At 42.1% G+C, this 13874-nt stretch overlaps 1 protein-coding gene across 1 annotated transcript; it reads left to right on the top strand.

Annotated features, from left to right (window-relative positions):
* Positions 1-3606: 3606 nt before the first annotated feature.
* Positions 3607-13135, top strand: ccdc138 (coiled-coil domain containing 138). Its single transcript, XM_079169656.1, has 15 exons — positions 3607-3715; positions 3924-3969; positions 4287-4401; positions 4499-4599; positions 4820-4983; positions 5192-5329; positions 5647-5766; positions 6451-6528; positions 6680-6793; positions 7401-7553; positions 7647-7763; positions 8383-8596; positions 9317-9490; positions 11577-11715; positions 12579-13135. Exons 1-15 carry the CDS (start codon positions 3635-3637, stop codon positions 12703-12705), a joined length of 1881 nt encoding a protein of 626 aa, XP_079025782.1. The 5' UTR covers positions 3607-3634; the 3' UTR covers positions 12706-13135.
* The last annotated feature ends 739 nt before the right edge of the window (positions 13136-13874 follow it).

The following is a 13874-nucleotide window of genomic DNA, read 5'->3' as shown; positions in this document are numbered from 1 at the left end:
ATCATGACTTTCATTGGCCATGCTGCCATGCTGCCGACAGTGAGGTCCTTGTTTCTCAAATGTTTTCCAAATGTTTCAGTTTTTTTCAGCTCTTTGGATTTCATTTTTTCTTTGAGCATCACAGGCTAAATTATTTTCACCATCACTGTTTTCGTGGCGGCCGCACCAGTTTCACAACTGGATGAAAACATTGGCACATACAACCGAAACAATCTGCATGGCTAGATACACGACAGGGTGAGAAAAAGTGTTTTTCTGATTTGGGGCCATTTGACCTTTTATGAGTTGATGTAGCAGCTACACACATTTTTACATTTGGTTCATGAATTGTGTCTTTAAAAGCTTTTTTTTTGCAATTACTGTAGCACTGATTGTTTAATTCTAATAATAATCTAACTAAACGCTGCGATAATTTGCCTTGCTGTAACTCTGCCAAAGTGCCTCTGAGCAAAACACTTTAGTCCTCCTTCCAGCCTGTAAATATGAACATAAAGAACTGTCTCAGAGATGATTACTAAAAAAAAAATGATATTGCCCCTTTGCATCAGTCCAACCCTATGTCTCAGGCTTCACATTTCTTTCTCCTATGATGTTCCAAAAATATATTTTTAATATGGAAAAGCACATAAAAGTGCCTTGCATGCCCAGGGACACAGTGTCTTGTCCGAAATCTGAGGCAGTGTAATTGCTCCGGGGCCCCCCCTGAACCCCAGATCCGTCTTTACAGCTTGCATTAGCATACATAATGCTGCTCTGTGGACTCAAAGAGTCCTGCCAATTGAAATGCAATCATTTTCACAGCAGAGCGCTGCCATCACAACTTTAATTGAGCGGGATAGTGCTTGCATGTGCATGTGCATGTGCATGGCTTTGTGTCATGAGACAGGGGATAATTGCTTTTGCAATATAACACAGCAATATGTTGTTAATTCAATGATAGGACTTGATTGCTTTTGTCTGCTTGTATCCCCTGGGCTGGCTCATGTGTTTACGATGTTTGTCAAAAAACAGAGGGTGCAGACGATAACTGCCGGGCACATCCCTTTAGACTGTCTGCACTGTATGTGTACCACTCACACACACACACACACACACATATACAGTACACACACACACACACACGTACAGTGCACAGACACACAATAATTATTTCGAGCTGCATGCAGGGTCAATAAAAGCTGCTACAATAAAGAGGATTGCACTTGAAATGGAAGTCCCACTGTTCAGCGACAATCAACCCTAATTATATTATCATTATCTGTGGATTGCTTTTGTCAAATTACAAAGTGGTAAAACAGAGACACTGCTGCATTTTAGATTCAAAGAATGCCATGTCTGCTCTTTATAGCTCTACATGCTCTCTGTCTCTTCCCCTGAGTGCTGTTTTAGTTACAGTATGTGGCTGCAGAGCAACAAGATATACATCACATACAGTAGTGTGCAGAGCTATATATTACACCCTTACATATGCACAAAAACAGGGCTGTATCACTACACTAGAATAATTTGATATTGACTACATGGCCTTTAACCTTAACCCTGACTGTAAATTTAACCTTTACCCTAACCTCTGACCCGATCATGATTCAAACCTACCAAAGCCTACACACACACACAAAATGCATCGTAGATGATGTCACATTATCCCCTTTTTAGCACGAGTGGACAGTAAAGCCCTGAATAAGGGAACCTATATGACCGATTAACATAACAGAACAGTAATTTCCATATAAAGTGGACAAAGCAAATACCTCTCTAATGAAGATCAGTGTTGAGTGTTCTTGCCGGTTAATTTCTCTCAACGTCAGCGAGAGCCTGCAGGGACAAAGTGATTGAATTATGAGTGTGTGTATTAATGGCATGGCCACCAATTAGCCTAAAAAAGAGAAACGGCATTAATCTTTAAGCCTAGTTCAAGTCTAGAGCAAAGTTGGCACTGCTTGCCAAACATAATGTCTAAATGCTATAGCTGTCGGCAAGAGAGAGGCTGATGGAGCAGCAAGGTTAATCTGTGGATAACCCAAACAAAGACTCACTTTAATATTCCTATTTTATCGCTGTAGCTCCTCAGAATGTGTTTGTGTTACTGTAACATGAGCTGGCAGTGACTTGGTGGTACTGCATTTTAAAATGTATAATAGTGGTATGATTGTTAGCATTCCAATTTTATTACCGAAGATATGTTTACATTTTTTTAACATTTAAATGATTGTTGTTGTGATAACAGCAGTTTAAGAGTACTGTAATATTCTTATTGGCCTATGTTTTTACAAATGTGTCTTTATGGTACATTTACAACATAATTACGCACTACAGTACACACCACAGTTTTGCTGTGATATGTGTACAACAAAAATATTTAATATATCAGGACAATAAAACATGTCTTGTACGTGGAATATCAAATGAATACATACTACTTAATTAATACATATCGTGTGTGTGGGCATCATTGAACTGCTGATCCGGTGGACTGACTCAAGTTGTTGGCAAGTTTCAACACTGGGTTTGACCGGTCAGCCAGCACAACAGACTCAGAGAGAGCCCGATGCTGTGGTCTCTGGTGTGGCACTGACGCTCTCTGGCTTATTGGTGTAACTACAATGTAGCTGGATGAGAAAGGAACTCCACCTATCAGCTTCAGGAAAAAAAAAGTAACTTGCCTCAGGATATAAAAAAATGAAATGGGATGAAATTTGTTCATTTATAAAACTCAGATAAATGCATGGTTTACACCAAATATAAACCTTGGTTGCCTTTTTCATGTAAGAAATGCAGCAAATAGCTCCTTGAGGTTAAACAGCTCACTTGTTCAACAAATACATTAGATTTACAACACAACTCAGAAAAACACAGCAGATATAAGTAGTAGATTACAATAAAGAAATGTAGTACCCATGTACATTCTTAACTTTTGTTTTGTAGGACACAAATATCACAGAAAAAAACTAAAATAAGCTACATTTTGAGAGAAGAGTCTTGGTGAAAGTATAAGGGGAGAATTTATTTAAATGCACTTCATTCAAAAGTCTTTATTGGCATGACCATGAGAAAACACTGTATGAATATGGACTTTGACTTAGTGTAGCTATATTCAGAATATTTTTGGAATAAGGAAAACAAAAAACAAACAATACAAAAAAGTAAACCGTTTTTTAATTTGTTTTTAATTGAGATGGCCTGCCACCAAGTAGGCTAGGCTTAAAGCCTGTTTTCCAACTAACGTTTCGTCAACAATCTAGTAATAAGTAAATCTGAACTCTAATCAAATATTCGTCTGAGTTCCTTCCCGCTAGAGGGCGCTACCTGCGGGGCAGATAGAGCTTAAACGTCACGTGATCATTCATCCGCTAAATTTGAATTGTGTTTTGTTTCCACCATAACCAACCAACAAAGGTTAGATACATTTTCGTGGTTAAGTACAGTGATATCGGAACTTTGGCAATTGCAAATTCAAAATAATGCATGTCAAATAGCAACGAAAGCTATCCATATTCATGAAAATGGTTTTATTTTGAAATTTTAAACCGGACGTTTGTTTATTTTTGTGATTTCTTTTGTGGACACAAACGTTAGAGGCAAAGGAACAAGCCCGCAATCTCTCGACAGTGTAACCGTATCAACAACAGTAGCTATGAACCTGCAGCTTAAAGACTCCGACTTGGCTGAAACAGTTGAGAAGCTGAAGCAGAAATATTTGGAGAGGAGGAAACAGGTTCGAGTTTAACGACAACTTCAAAGTCACACACACACACACACACACACACACATTCGGCTTGTTTTGAAGCGTCGTGGTTACAGTGCTGTCCTATTGTAACGAAGTAACTGTTATGCATTGGTCAGCATGTCCACTGTTCTGTCAGCGGACCAATATGGTCGCTGCTACTTCACGCTAAAACGTGTCGTTGTCCTGATTTTTTTAGTTGCCACCTCCAGAACACATTGACGTCGCCTCAGGAACCAGTGATGGTAAGAGCAACTTCACTCAGAGAACCACGGGTTCTTGATTGGGTTCTAGCAGGTTTCTATCATTAAGCACACCTATTTATATTCGCTAATATAGAAGGATGTGATGGGTGACTATTAGTTATGGCTTCACTCTCTTTGTTACTGTTGCTTATAGTGAAATACAGGTTTAGAGTAATCTCACCACAGACAGGGTTTGTTTTAATTGAGTCTTAATCGAATTACATTAATAGTTGCAACCTCGAATCTAATCCTTGGCATCCCAATATGACAGACTTTTACTTAATATGTCAAACGTTGCATTCTGTTCCTTATTTCAGAGGCAGTGCGAAGGCTCATTTTGTCCAACAGATCCAACCGGCCGAGCAAACAGCTGAAATGCTACAGCGAAGCTTTGCATGAGCTGTTCAAAGCAGTCGCCAACCATCCTGACCCGTGAGTCTAATGAGATTACTCCTGCAAATACCGTTTCCACGTTTGTGCTTGCAGTATTTGTGCCTTGATCCAAACGTGTCCCCGTCTCCCTTCTCAGGTTCGGCAGTGATCATGGTCTGCACGACAGTAATGAGGACCTGAGTGGGGACTCTGCAGCTGCCCCACTTCAGGATTCTCAGGTGCATTTAACAGAAACAGGTGCGTGTGTCAGAGCGGTGTTTGTGTGCTCTCCGAGTAGAAGAACTGATTACCTTTTTATAGCGAACCCAAAGTAGCAGATGCTGAGAAGATAACGAATCATAAAGTAGGCCTCAGTGATAAGTCCTTGCATGTCATCTGAGGTCTTGCAATTAGATAATGGATAATTGGATAATGAGCTAGCCGTGGGCTGACCTCTGTTATACCTCCATTTGTCCAGATGTGACCTTGCCCTCCTGCCTGTATGGTAGCCCTGGGGCCCAGGAAACTGAGGCTGACGGGGAAATGCAGAGAGCTCGGCAACTTCCTGTCTCACGCCGTTCCTCTTCCCTAGTACTAGCAACGGTGTACCAGGAGATGATGAGCATCTATGAACAACTAAAGGTGAAAGAGCACAACAATTGTAGAGACGGTTTATCAGTAAATTGGGGGAAATGCAACACAGAGACAGTGACTGGGGGAAAGTTTCCTTGTGTGTTATAAGAGAATACCTACAGATGTGTGTGTGTGTACAGAACTATACACCAACTAGGGAATGTTATATAGTATATAATGTATATTAATATACATGTGTGTGTGTGTTTGTATACAGGCAGAGCGAGACAGCCAACAGCAGTGGGAGATGGAGCTGCAGGATCGAGAGAGGAGGCTGAAGCAACAGGAGGAGGCTGTTGGGAGGCTTGCCGGCCTGGAGGAGATGCTACTCATTTGTATACCAGCCGAAGAGGAGGTGAGACACACAAAGATTCCATCTGGTCACGTTCAACACAAGGAGTGTGTTGTCTGTTTCTTGAGGAGTTCCCGTCACATGAGATCCAGTGGAATGACTGTTAAAGAATTTAAATAGTAAAAACGCAAGTCAGCGTAATGTACCTCCGAAGTGTTCAGGCGTCGTCGTAGTGGCTGCACTGTTTGATGTGTGTGTGTGTGTGTGTGTGTGTGTGTGTGTGTGTGTGTGTGTGTGTGTGTGTGTGTGTGTGTGTGTGTGTGTGTGTGTGTGTGTGTGTGTGTGTGTGTGTGTGTGTGTGTGTGTGTGTGTGTCACCAGAAACACCAGCATGAGGTGAGCAAGCTGCAGGATGTTCTTCGCGAGAGGAGCAAGGAGAACAGGAGGCTCAGGTCCAGCTTCGACACCATCAAGGAGCTGAATGACAGCATGAAGAAACAGGTTAGAAGTGACCACATCCACACCACGAGTGTCTGTCTGTTGGTATCTTCAAGGTTTGACAAAGTCCTACATCATTCTAAAGTTATATTAACTCCGGGGCTGAGATGTTGCAGTGTCTTAAATGAACAAACAAACAACTCCTGAATACTTTTTATTTTGACCAACAAGTCTACAGATCAATATAGTTAAAAGTCTTAATTGTATCAATGTTTTTGAATGTGCAGGTTGAATAACACGACATGTGTTTTGCTTCGGGAGTAATATCCAAAGTGAAGTCCACAGCAGCCACTCCTGATATCTGATCAGTTTGCAAATGTTTAAATGGATTTTTCTTTCTTCAAACATGAAATGACCAAAGTGATTAAATGCTCACTTCATTATGAGTGGAGGAGTAGAAGACTCACACCGAACAGTTAGTGCCTTGGACCACAGGAGGGCGCTATGACATAATAATAATCCGTAAAGTAAAATCCCTGAGTTTGCATTGTTTTTTTGGGGGTATAAGTGTGTATCTGGAACTAAAAGTGTTTTTGTTGCTTTTGAATGAAGCTTTTCTTGCTTTAAAAATGCTTCAAAAATCTATTGGGCCGAAACGATTTGTCTGCACTGAATGAAACATATCAATGTTTGTCTACGCAGTGGTCTCGCATTGCAGATTGACGTTTAGTGTTTTCATACCAACAGTTGAATGAGATCAATGAACAGAATAAAGGGCTGGAGAGCCAATCCAAGAGGGTGCGGGCTCGACTGGAGAACTTACAGGTGAACACATATTAACAAATGCACAGCTGGTCAGTGCTTCAGGATGTCACTTTAAAAGCATTTCTTTATTGTAGCATGGGAATTTGTTGCATACATATTTTTTTTATTTGTAATATATCTGGTTATTAATTGTTTTTTGTTTTTTCTCCAGAGGAAATATGAGCACAGCCTAGCACAGAGAGGCTGTCCAACAGTGAAGAGCACAGAGTGTATTAAACCATCCAAAAAGGAGAAACCTGCTGCGTCTGGAAAACCCAGCTACAAGGTAGTTCACCGGCTCTCGTGGGTGTTTTTGTTACAGTTGGATGTCAATCGGCAGGATTTGCACACACTTAACACATATCCAAGCTGAAAAGAGTACGACAGTCCTTTTCCACAAACCGCACTCATCCTCCCAGCTGACATGATTAACTATAATTTGTGATTTTGTTGTCACTGTTGTTGATGAAGAGGAATATGGGTGCATATACAGTTGAGATCTGAGCTCAGTAGCATTTTGAAGATGACATTTTTCCTTTCCCTGGTAAGAGCACATTGAGTGAGCCAAACTTTCATTCCATCACTTTTTCCAACAGTTTAATTAACACCTTCAGGCTCCCCGCTGAACTCACGGTCTTGATGTAATGTTCACACTTTTCCGGATACGCCTGTATGTCCCGTGGCTGAACTTCAAATAGATATAGTTATAACTATTAGTCAGCTTTCTTTAAATCTCCAGGCGCTCATTGTGACTCCGTGCAGGACATATTGTAGAATCCAGAGGATAAAGGTCGAATTAAAATAACACCTTTTTAACTAAAACAAAGTACGTTGCAGAGGACTGCTTTAGAAATGGAATTCAACCCTTTGTATATTCACCCTCTTTCCTTCAGCGCAGCTCCAGTCCCACCCGACTGAAGCTCCTGGCCCTTCTGCTGGACTGGGTGCTCGATGGACAGACGTTCTCATCGGTCGCAGCAGCCGAAGGGAAAGGTGTCGACCAGTGTCTGCCTCCGGAGTTCGTTCTGAACGAGCGATGCCTCAAGGTGACATGTTCGCCGTAGCAACGAGCAGTTCAATGCACATCTCGCCGTCCTGTCGATAGATCAAGACGCATGCGTTGCCTTTTGGTTCCTCAGGTGCTGCCGTTATTAGCGGATCAGCTTCGTCACACTCCTGTGTCAGAACCTGACCTCGTCCTCAACCTTCTTCGCCTCATCCACTGGGCTTTAAGACACATGGACAGCAGCACACAGGTAAAGAGACCTGAGAGTGATTTTGGATAACCACCGTCTTCTGTAATAGATCATCTGGGTTGTCAAAAAGCAACACCACAGGGGGAGTGAGGTTACATTACAACAGAACGCTTATTAAATCCTTATTTATTGGCGTTTGTTTCTCGCAAGAGATGAGCGTCATTCTACAGAAAGCTGCTCGGTCACTTTCACGACACCGCTGCAAGTGAAACCAAACACGACACGTGGTTTTCCCTCAAGACGTATAGCTACACATCAGAGCGGTACACACATCCACTTCAAGCAGGGGATATCCACTCTATCGCTACATCTCCCTTCACAGCACGGCGGGCTTTAATGTGCGGAGATCCTGTCAAGTTCCATCTTGTGTTCAGAGGAGAAGCGCGGTTATCCGAAGTCCCCCTGCCTGTCTCTGTGTGTGGAGCACAGTCTAGACAGGCCGTCCCTGTCTTTGTATCTTTTAAAGGGTCACGAGCCACCCATGACAAATACCACTCTGGCGTTTGATGAAGGTCATTGTCTGCGTATCGTTCTTATTTCATGTAACAAAAGTAACTGAGCGCAAGCACAGTAACCCGGTGAATTCTGAACAATGTGTGTTTTTCCGGTTTGTGCGCAGCATGTAGCGCTCTCTGCCACGCTGCGGCGGTTAGGAGAGGAAGTATCAAAGCCCCCGGTCCAGTCAACGAGGCCTCAGTCTGAAGATCCAGACCTGCCCGGGCCCCACGGGGGGGCTGCTGGTGGCCCCTGCAGGAGCTGGCCCCTTTCTCGCAGCCCCTGTCCTCACACACGCATCCTGTCCTCCCTCATCATCCTCCGCACCGTCACACAAGGTAACAACACTGAAAACACATGTGCATACTGTATCTTTAGCATTATAAATGCTGATTAGAACAATAAATCAGATAAGCATGCGATTATTTGCATTATAATTGATAGTGTTGGGTCTTTAAAGTGCTCACATCCTAAATTCATTGTTTTGTCCCAAAAATTGAAAGATGCTCATTTTATAACAATATAAAACTGAGAACAGCAATAAATCTTTTCTGAAAGAAATAAAAACTGTTCTCAGTGAATCTCAGTGTTCTCTGTGGGTGTACCGTACATATTCCGACATATTTGTATGAAACTCTCCTCTGAACTGACCTTCCATCTGCTCGTAGTGCTCGAGGGCTCCCTCAGAATGCTTCTATAGAGAATATTTGCTGTCAATCTGCTGAGCTGGTTCTCCTTCTCCCCTTCTCTGGATTGATGTCAAAGCAGATTGGGTATAATGGAGAGATATTTGCCGGGATCTTGCACATAATAGGAACCATTCTGAGACACGGCTAACCAAACTCAGTCCAGAGCTTAGAAAAAGAAAGCTTTTATCCCATGTCAGGTTGCATCAATCCAGCACGTTTGGTCATTCGAAAAGTATTTTTCTTAGAACTTCAGAAATGAATAACCGTGTCAGCGGAAAGGCTAAAACTCCAGTGTCATACAGAAATGATTTAAAGCTGAATTTAGAATCTCTTTATGTCTAAATGTCTCTCTCTCTGTCCTGTCTGCAGCGGATGTGCTGGCCCAGGCTCTGGACAGTCTCCGTACCGACCTGATGTCCGAGGAGAGCCGAGGCCTCTTCGTCCGCTATGGAGGAGTGTGTGCGCTGCTGTCGATGCTTCAGGCCGGCCGTGGAGGTCTGCACACACCTGTAGACGTCCTCGTGCAGCTGTCTGAACAGTCCCGTAAGCAGGAATTTTGTCAGATGGCCATTAGCGTAGAACCCATCACCCTTAATTATGAAAAAAAAAAAAAGATAAAACACATTTTTTTCCACCCCATTGCCAAAACAAAGCCGGATCATCTGTGGCTGTCAAAGGAAACAAAACAACCTTAATTGTATATTTCTGTCATCACCACCACACCCTGTGCGGTGCATCCTTAGTTAATTAGTTTGTTTGAAGATTGTCATCCTGTTTCAGTACTTGTTGAAATACTAGTATTTACTCTGGTGAACTGTGGAAAGCTGGCTGTCACAAATCATAGATGTGTGACAGAAAAATGTATTATTGTAACACTTTACTGCACTGAGGGAGTCCAAAGAACTTTAGCAACGAGTTATCATTTTGAGACATTTGGAGCATCAGTGGATGGCACAACAACCTTTGCACTCTTGTCCACAATATGAACTTAATTAATCATTATGTATATCTAAATGTCCAGCACCTCACTGGTGACCTCGAGACTTATTTTCTATAAATTGCACACTTCCCTTTGTCTGGGGTCAACGTGGCCTCGAAAGCTTGCTGTGATCACTCCTCTAGCCCAGATTTATGGACCGTCTTTACTACCGCCTGAGTGATACCAGCTCCTCCTGCAGGATCACTCCACATCATCCTGACATAAAAACCACATGTGAAAAGTGACGGTTTGTCTGAGCTCACATCAGTCATAAGCGCTGGTCATGCAAGAGATTTAAGAACCTGTCATGAAACCTTGATCCTCCAGCACCTCCCGGCTCTTTTATGGACGGACAAAAGACTCGATAGAGGTGGAGAGCACAGCTGCGTTTCCAGCTCGGCTGGGCTTTGAGCCGTATCATTTAAGATCTGCTGTGTGCTACAGTGGTACACAGCAGAGCCATGTGCTGGAGGTGACTGGGGCCAGAGCTTTGTGTGTGTGTGTGTGTGTGTGTGTGTGTACATACAGTTGTGTGTTTCAAGGGGACTGTAAGTCTAGCAAGTCTTGCTAATTATTGTGTTTTACAAGCAGTAATGAGGAGAGACGGGAAAGGTTTTCACCTGAAGGTTGCCAATAAAACCAAACCAAACAAAAAGGTCAGATTGTACTCGCACACACACACACACACACACACAGGTTCAGCTGCACAACACATCTAGCACGTTCATGGACCACAGAATGCAGTTGGCCACCTCAGCACACACGTACACAGTCAGTAACAGTGTTTTACTGGCTTCTACTGAAACAGTGGAACTGCTTCATGCAGTGTATTATGAACCTACTTGGTGTGTACATGTGTTCTTTCCATGCTCACTACAGTAGAGTAGTGTTTGTATGTTTTCACAGAAAACCTTCCCTGACCTGGTTAAACTACTTCAGATAAGGACTTTTTACCCTTTTGTTTCTTACTATTTGAAGTGTCCCGCAGCTCTTATATCGTCCACCATCAAACCCATGAGGAATGTGTGAGTGTGTGAGTGTGAGTGTGTGTGTCTGTCTCCATCTGTATCCGTGTAGCCACACATGTGTGTAGAATGTAGCACACATTAGAAAAGGTGAAGATCCACCAGAAGACTGGGCAGAAGTGCTGCAAACATTCTTCACACCCCGGGTCTTAATAAGACACAATATCTGTCCATCAGGGCTGGAAAAATAAACAGCAGATGGTCCAAAAAGTTAGGAATTAATTCAATATCCCAGAGGAACATTGTGGTCACACAGTTTGACATTCGCAGTAAAAAACAATCAACGTACAAAGTCATAGTCCGCACATGACAAACACCCACAACAAACAAAATGTATAAAGAATATATATTTTAAAATAATGTTTGAATAATTATAATCCAATAGAAGCAGATATGACTAAAGCTGTTGTGTCTTCTCTTTAGTGCTGAAACAATGAGTTAATTGACAGAAAACGATTCATCGATTTGATAATCGATGAATTGAAATCATGAGGTCCACATTTGCTGTTATTAAGAAAAAAAATTAAAAAGTGTGTGTGTGTGTGTGTGTGTGTGTTGTTCATTAGAGGAATCGTTTCCATAATGTCCTTCTATCTGTGCTCTGCTTGTGTTTGTGTGCTTGTAGGCTACTTGAATCCCTTCCTGGAGGCGTGTAGCTGTAAGGAGTTTTTCCAAACGGCCTCCCAGCTTCTTAAAAACCCTCGTCTGGAGTTCCCAACGCTGGAGAAGCTCTCCATCCTTCTGCAGAAGCTCTCCAACATCAGGTAGACGCACTCATCTCCATACTGATAACGTCACACGCTGAACAGGGATTAACTCTCTGATCATGGCGAGTAAATAACTGCCTGCTCGGAGAAATGCAACCATACGCACTCTTATATCTTTTACATGTCCGCACAGATAAATACTCAACCTCGGTCCAGATATGAACCTCAAACTATTGAAACTATTTATATTCCTTTCACCAAGGATAGGCAATGGCATTTAGACCATTACAGTGGTTCACAACCTTTTTGTCTAAAAAGTAAAAAAACAAAAGAAAGTAAATTGTTCACAAGAAAGAAGCAACGATTAGAGGAATCTTGTGACCCTCAGATGTATCTGGCGGCCCCTTAGGAGCTTCTCGAGGGTTTTTAGTTTGATTATAGACACACTTTGTGTTGCAAATCATTTGTAAGTTCTACTCTAAATCAAGTTATTTCTAGATTGTGGCGGTCACGTATGAAGTTGATCTTTGTGTGTGCAGAAGTCCAGGGTCCAGAGTTAAGTCTCTCCACAGCTTTATGATGCATCGACACAAACGTTTGTTACGGACATTCATGGTTCCCAGACGATGAATCGTTAGAACTTTGGCGATTGCTGACTTTTCTTCTAGCGCCTCCACATCTGGACAAAGTTTAGTAGTGTGTATTTCCTGTGGTTAGCTGTGTTCGCTAACCTAGTCAACTGGTCATCAAGTACTTCTCAAAACATTCAAATTTAATTTAAACCTCATTCTTGGCCTGATAGCTGGTTATCCAGCTGTAGCACGCTGCTCTAGTACGGGAGCGTGACTGACTCGTGAGACGAGGTTTCATCGAATGTCTTCGGACTGACGGGTTGTGTTTTGTCTTTGATTTCTGTCCAGGAAGAACCGTCGTCTGTTTGAACGCTCCTCCCTCCACCTCCAAATACAAGAAGTTCATCATAACGCCAACCAGACGCACACCTTCCTCTGCCTCAACCTTAGGTCCATCCTACACAACCTCAAATAACACACACACACACACACACACATGTGTTTCAAAGGCCTCTCTAACAATTCCCAGTCAGGAGGTGACTTACCTTGTGTTTCAGTACGTCAGCTCGTTGTTTGGTCTTTCGTACTGTATGTGCTCAAACTGTTTTAAACATATTTCCAACGTTGCATTGCTTCAAGTTTCCATCTCGTTCTACCTCAAATAACACATTCAGGCCGTTTCTGTAATTATATAATAATATGTTGTTGAAGTTCTTTTGTCTGTCACAAGTACTTTCTTTACTGTTGTGTAATTTTGTTGCACTTTGTGACCCGTCTCTCTGTGATGGAAACGACTGTCTTGCTTGCCAGTGGCCTTAGTGGGTGTCTGATGTGCTCAGAGGAAGAGAGGCTGGGACTGTGAAGCTTTCTGATGACAATAAACAAAAAGAACGGAAGGACATTAAGATCGGACTGCATGTGAAATGCTAAAATTTGTTTTGTATAAAGTTGTGTTACTTGTTTGTTCCAGGGCATGGGTGGGTTGATGGGGAGTAATGGGCTCAGTATGGGGACACACCGGCGGTGTTGACGGACGGGAACAGTTCCAGCTGATATTTAAAACGCACTCGGAAGTGCTTGGCTGCTCTGAATTTGAAAAAGGGAGCGTCCACTTTTTAAAGCCACTACATCTGAATTCCTAAATCAACTGCTTGTTAGTTATTGTGTAAAACTATAGAATACAGTATACTTGCACACTGGTCATCTTTGAGAGGCCCATAAATGATATTGATTAGTGGTGATTATGTTTTTTTTTATTAATCAATGAATTGCTTAGTTTATAAATGTCAGAAATAACAGTTGCTTTAAATCAAATCAATACAATCAACATTAAACAACTTTAAACCACCTTTTGAGGAAAACATTCAAGTGTTTGAAATGAAATGTCGGGTCCAAATAAATGAGACCTGCTTCAGATAGTTTTAAGTAATTCCTTGAGTGATTGCAGACACTTGGAAACTGTCTGTATCGGCACATAGCACTACAGTTAAAGTAGTCCCATGGTTGGAAAATGAGTCAAACTACAATAGGATATATACCAGTTTTGGAAATTGGACGAACTTCCATCATCCTTAAAAGGTGCTGAACAGCTACAATATATTCACTATATTTACTTTTTTAAAGGTATGTTCTTTCAAACCCCTT

Source organism: Pholis gunnellus, assembly GCF_910591455.1.
Source record: "Pholis gunnellus genome assembly, chromosome: 12".
NCBI classification, from domain to species: Eukaryota; Metazoa; Chordata; class Actinopteri; order Perciformes; family Pholidae; genus Pholis; species Pholis gunnellus.
This window is presented reverse-complemented; position numbering and strand designations above follow the sequence as displayed.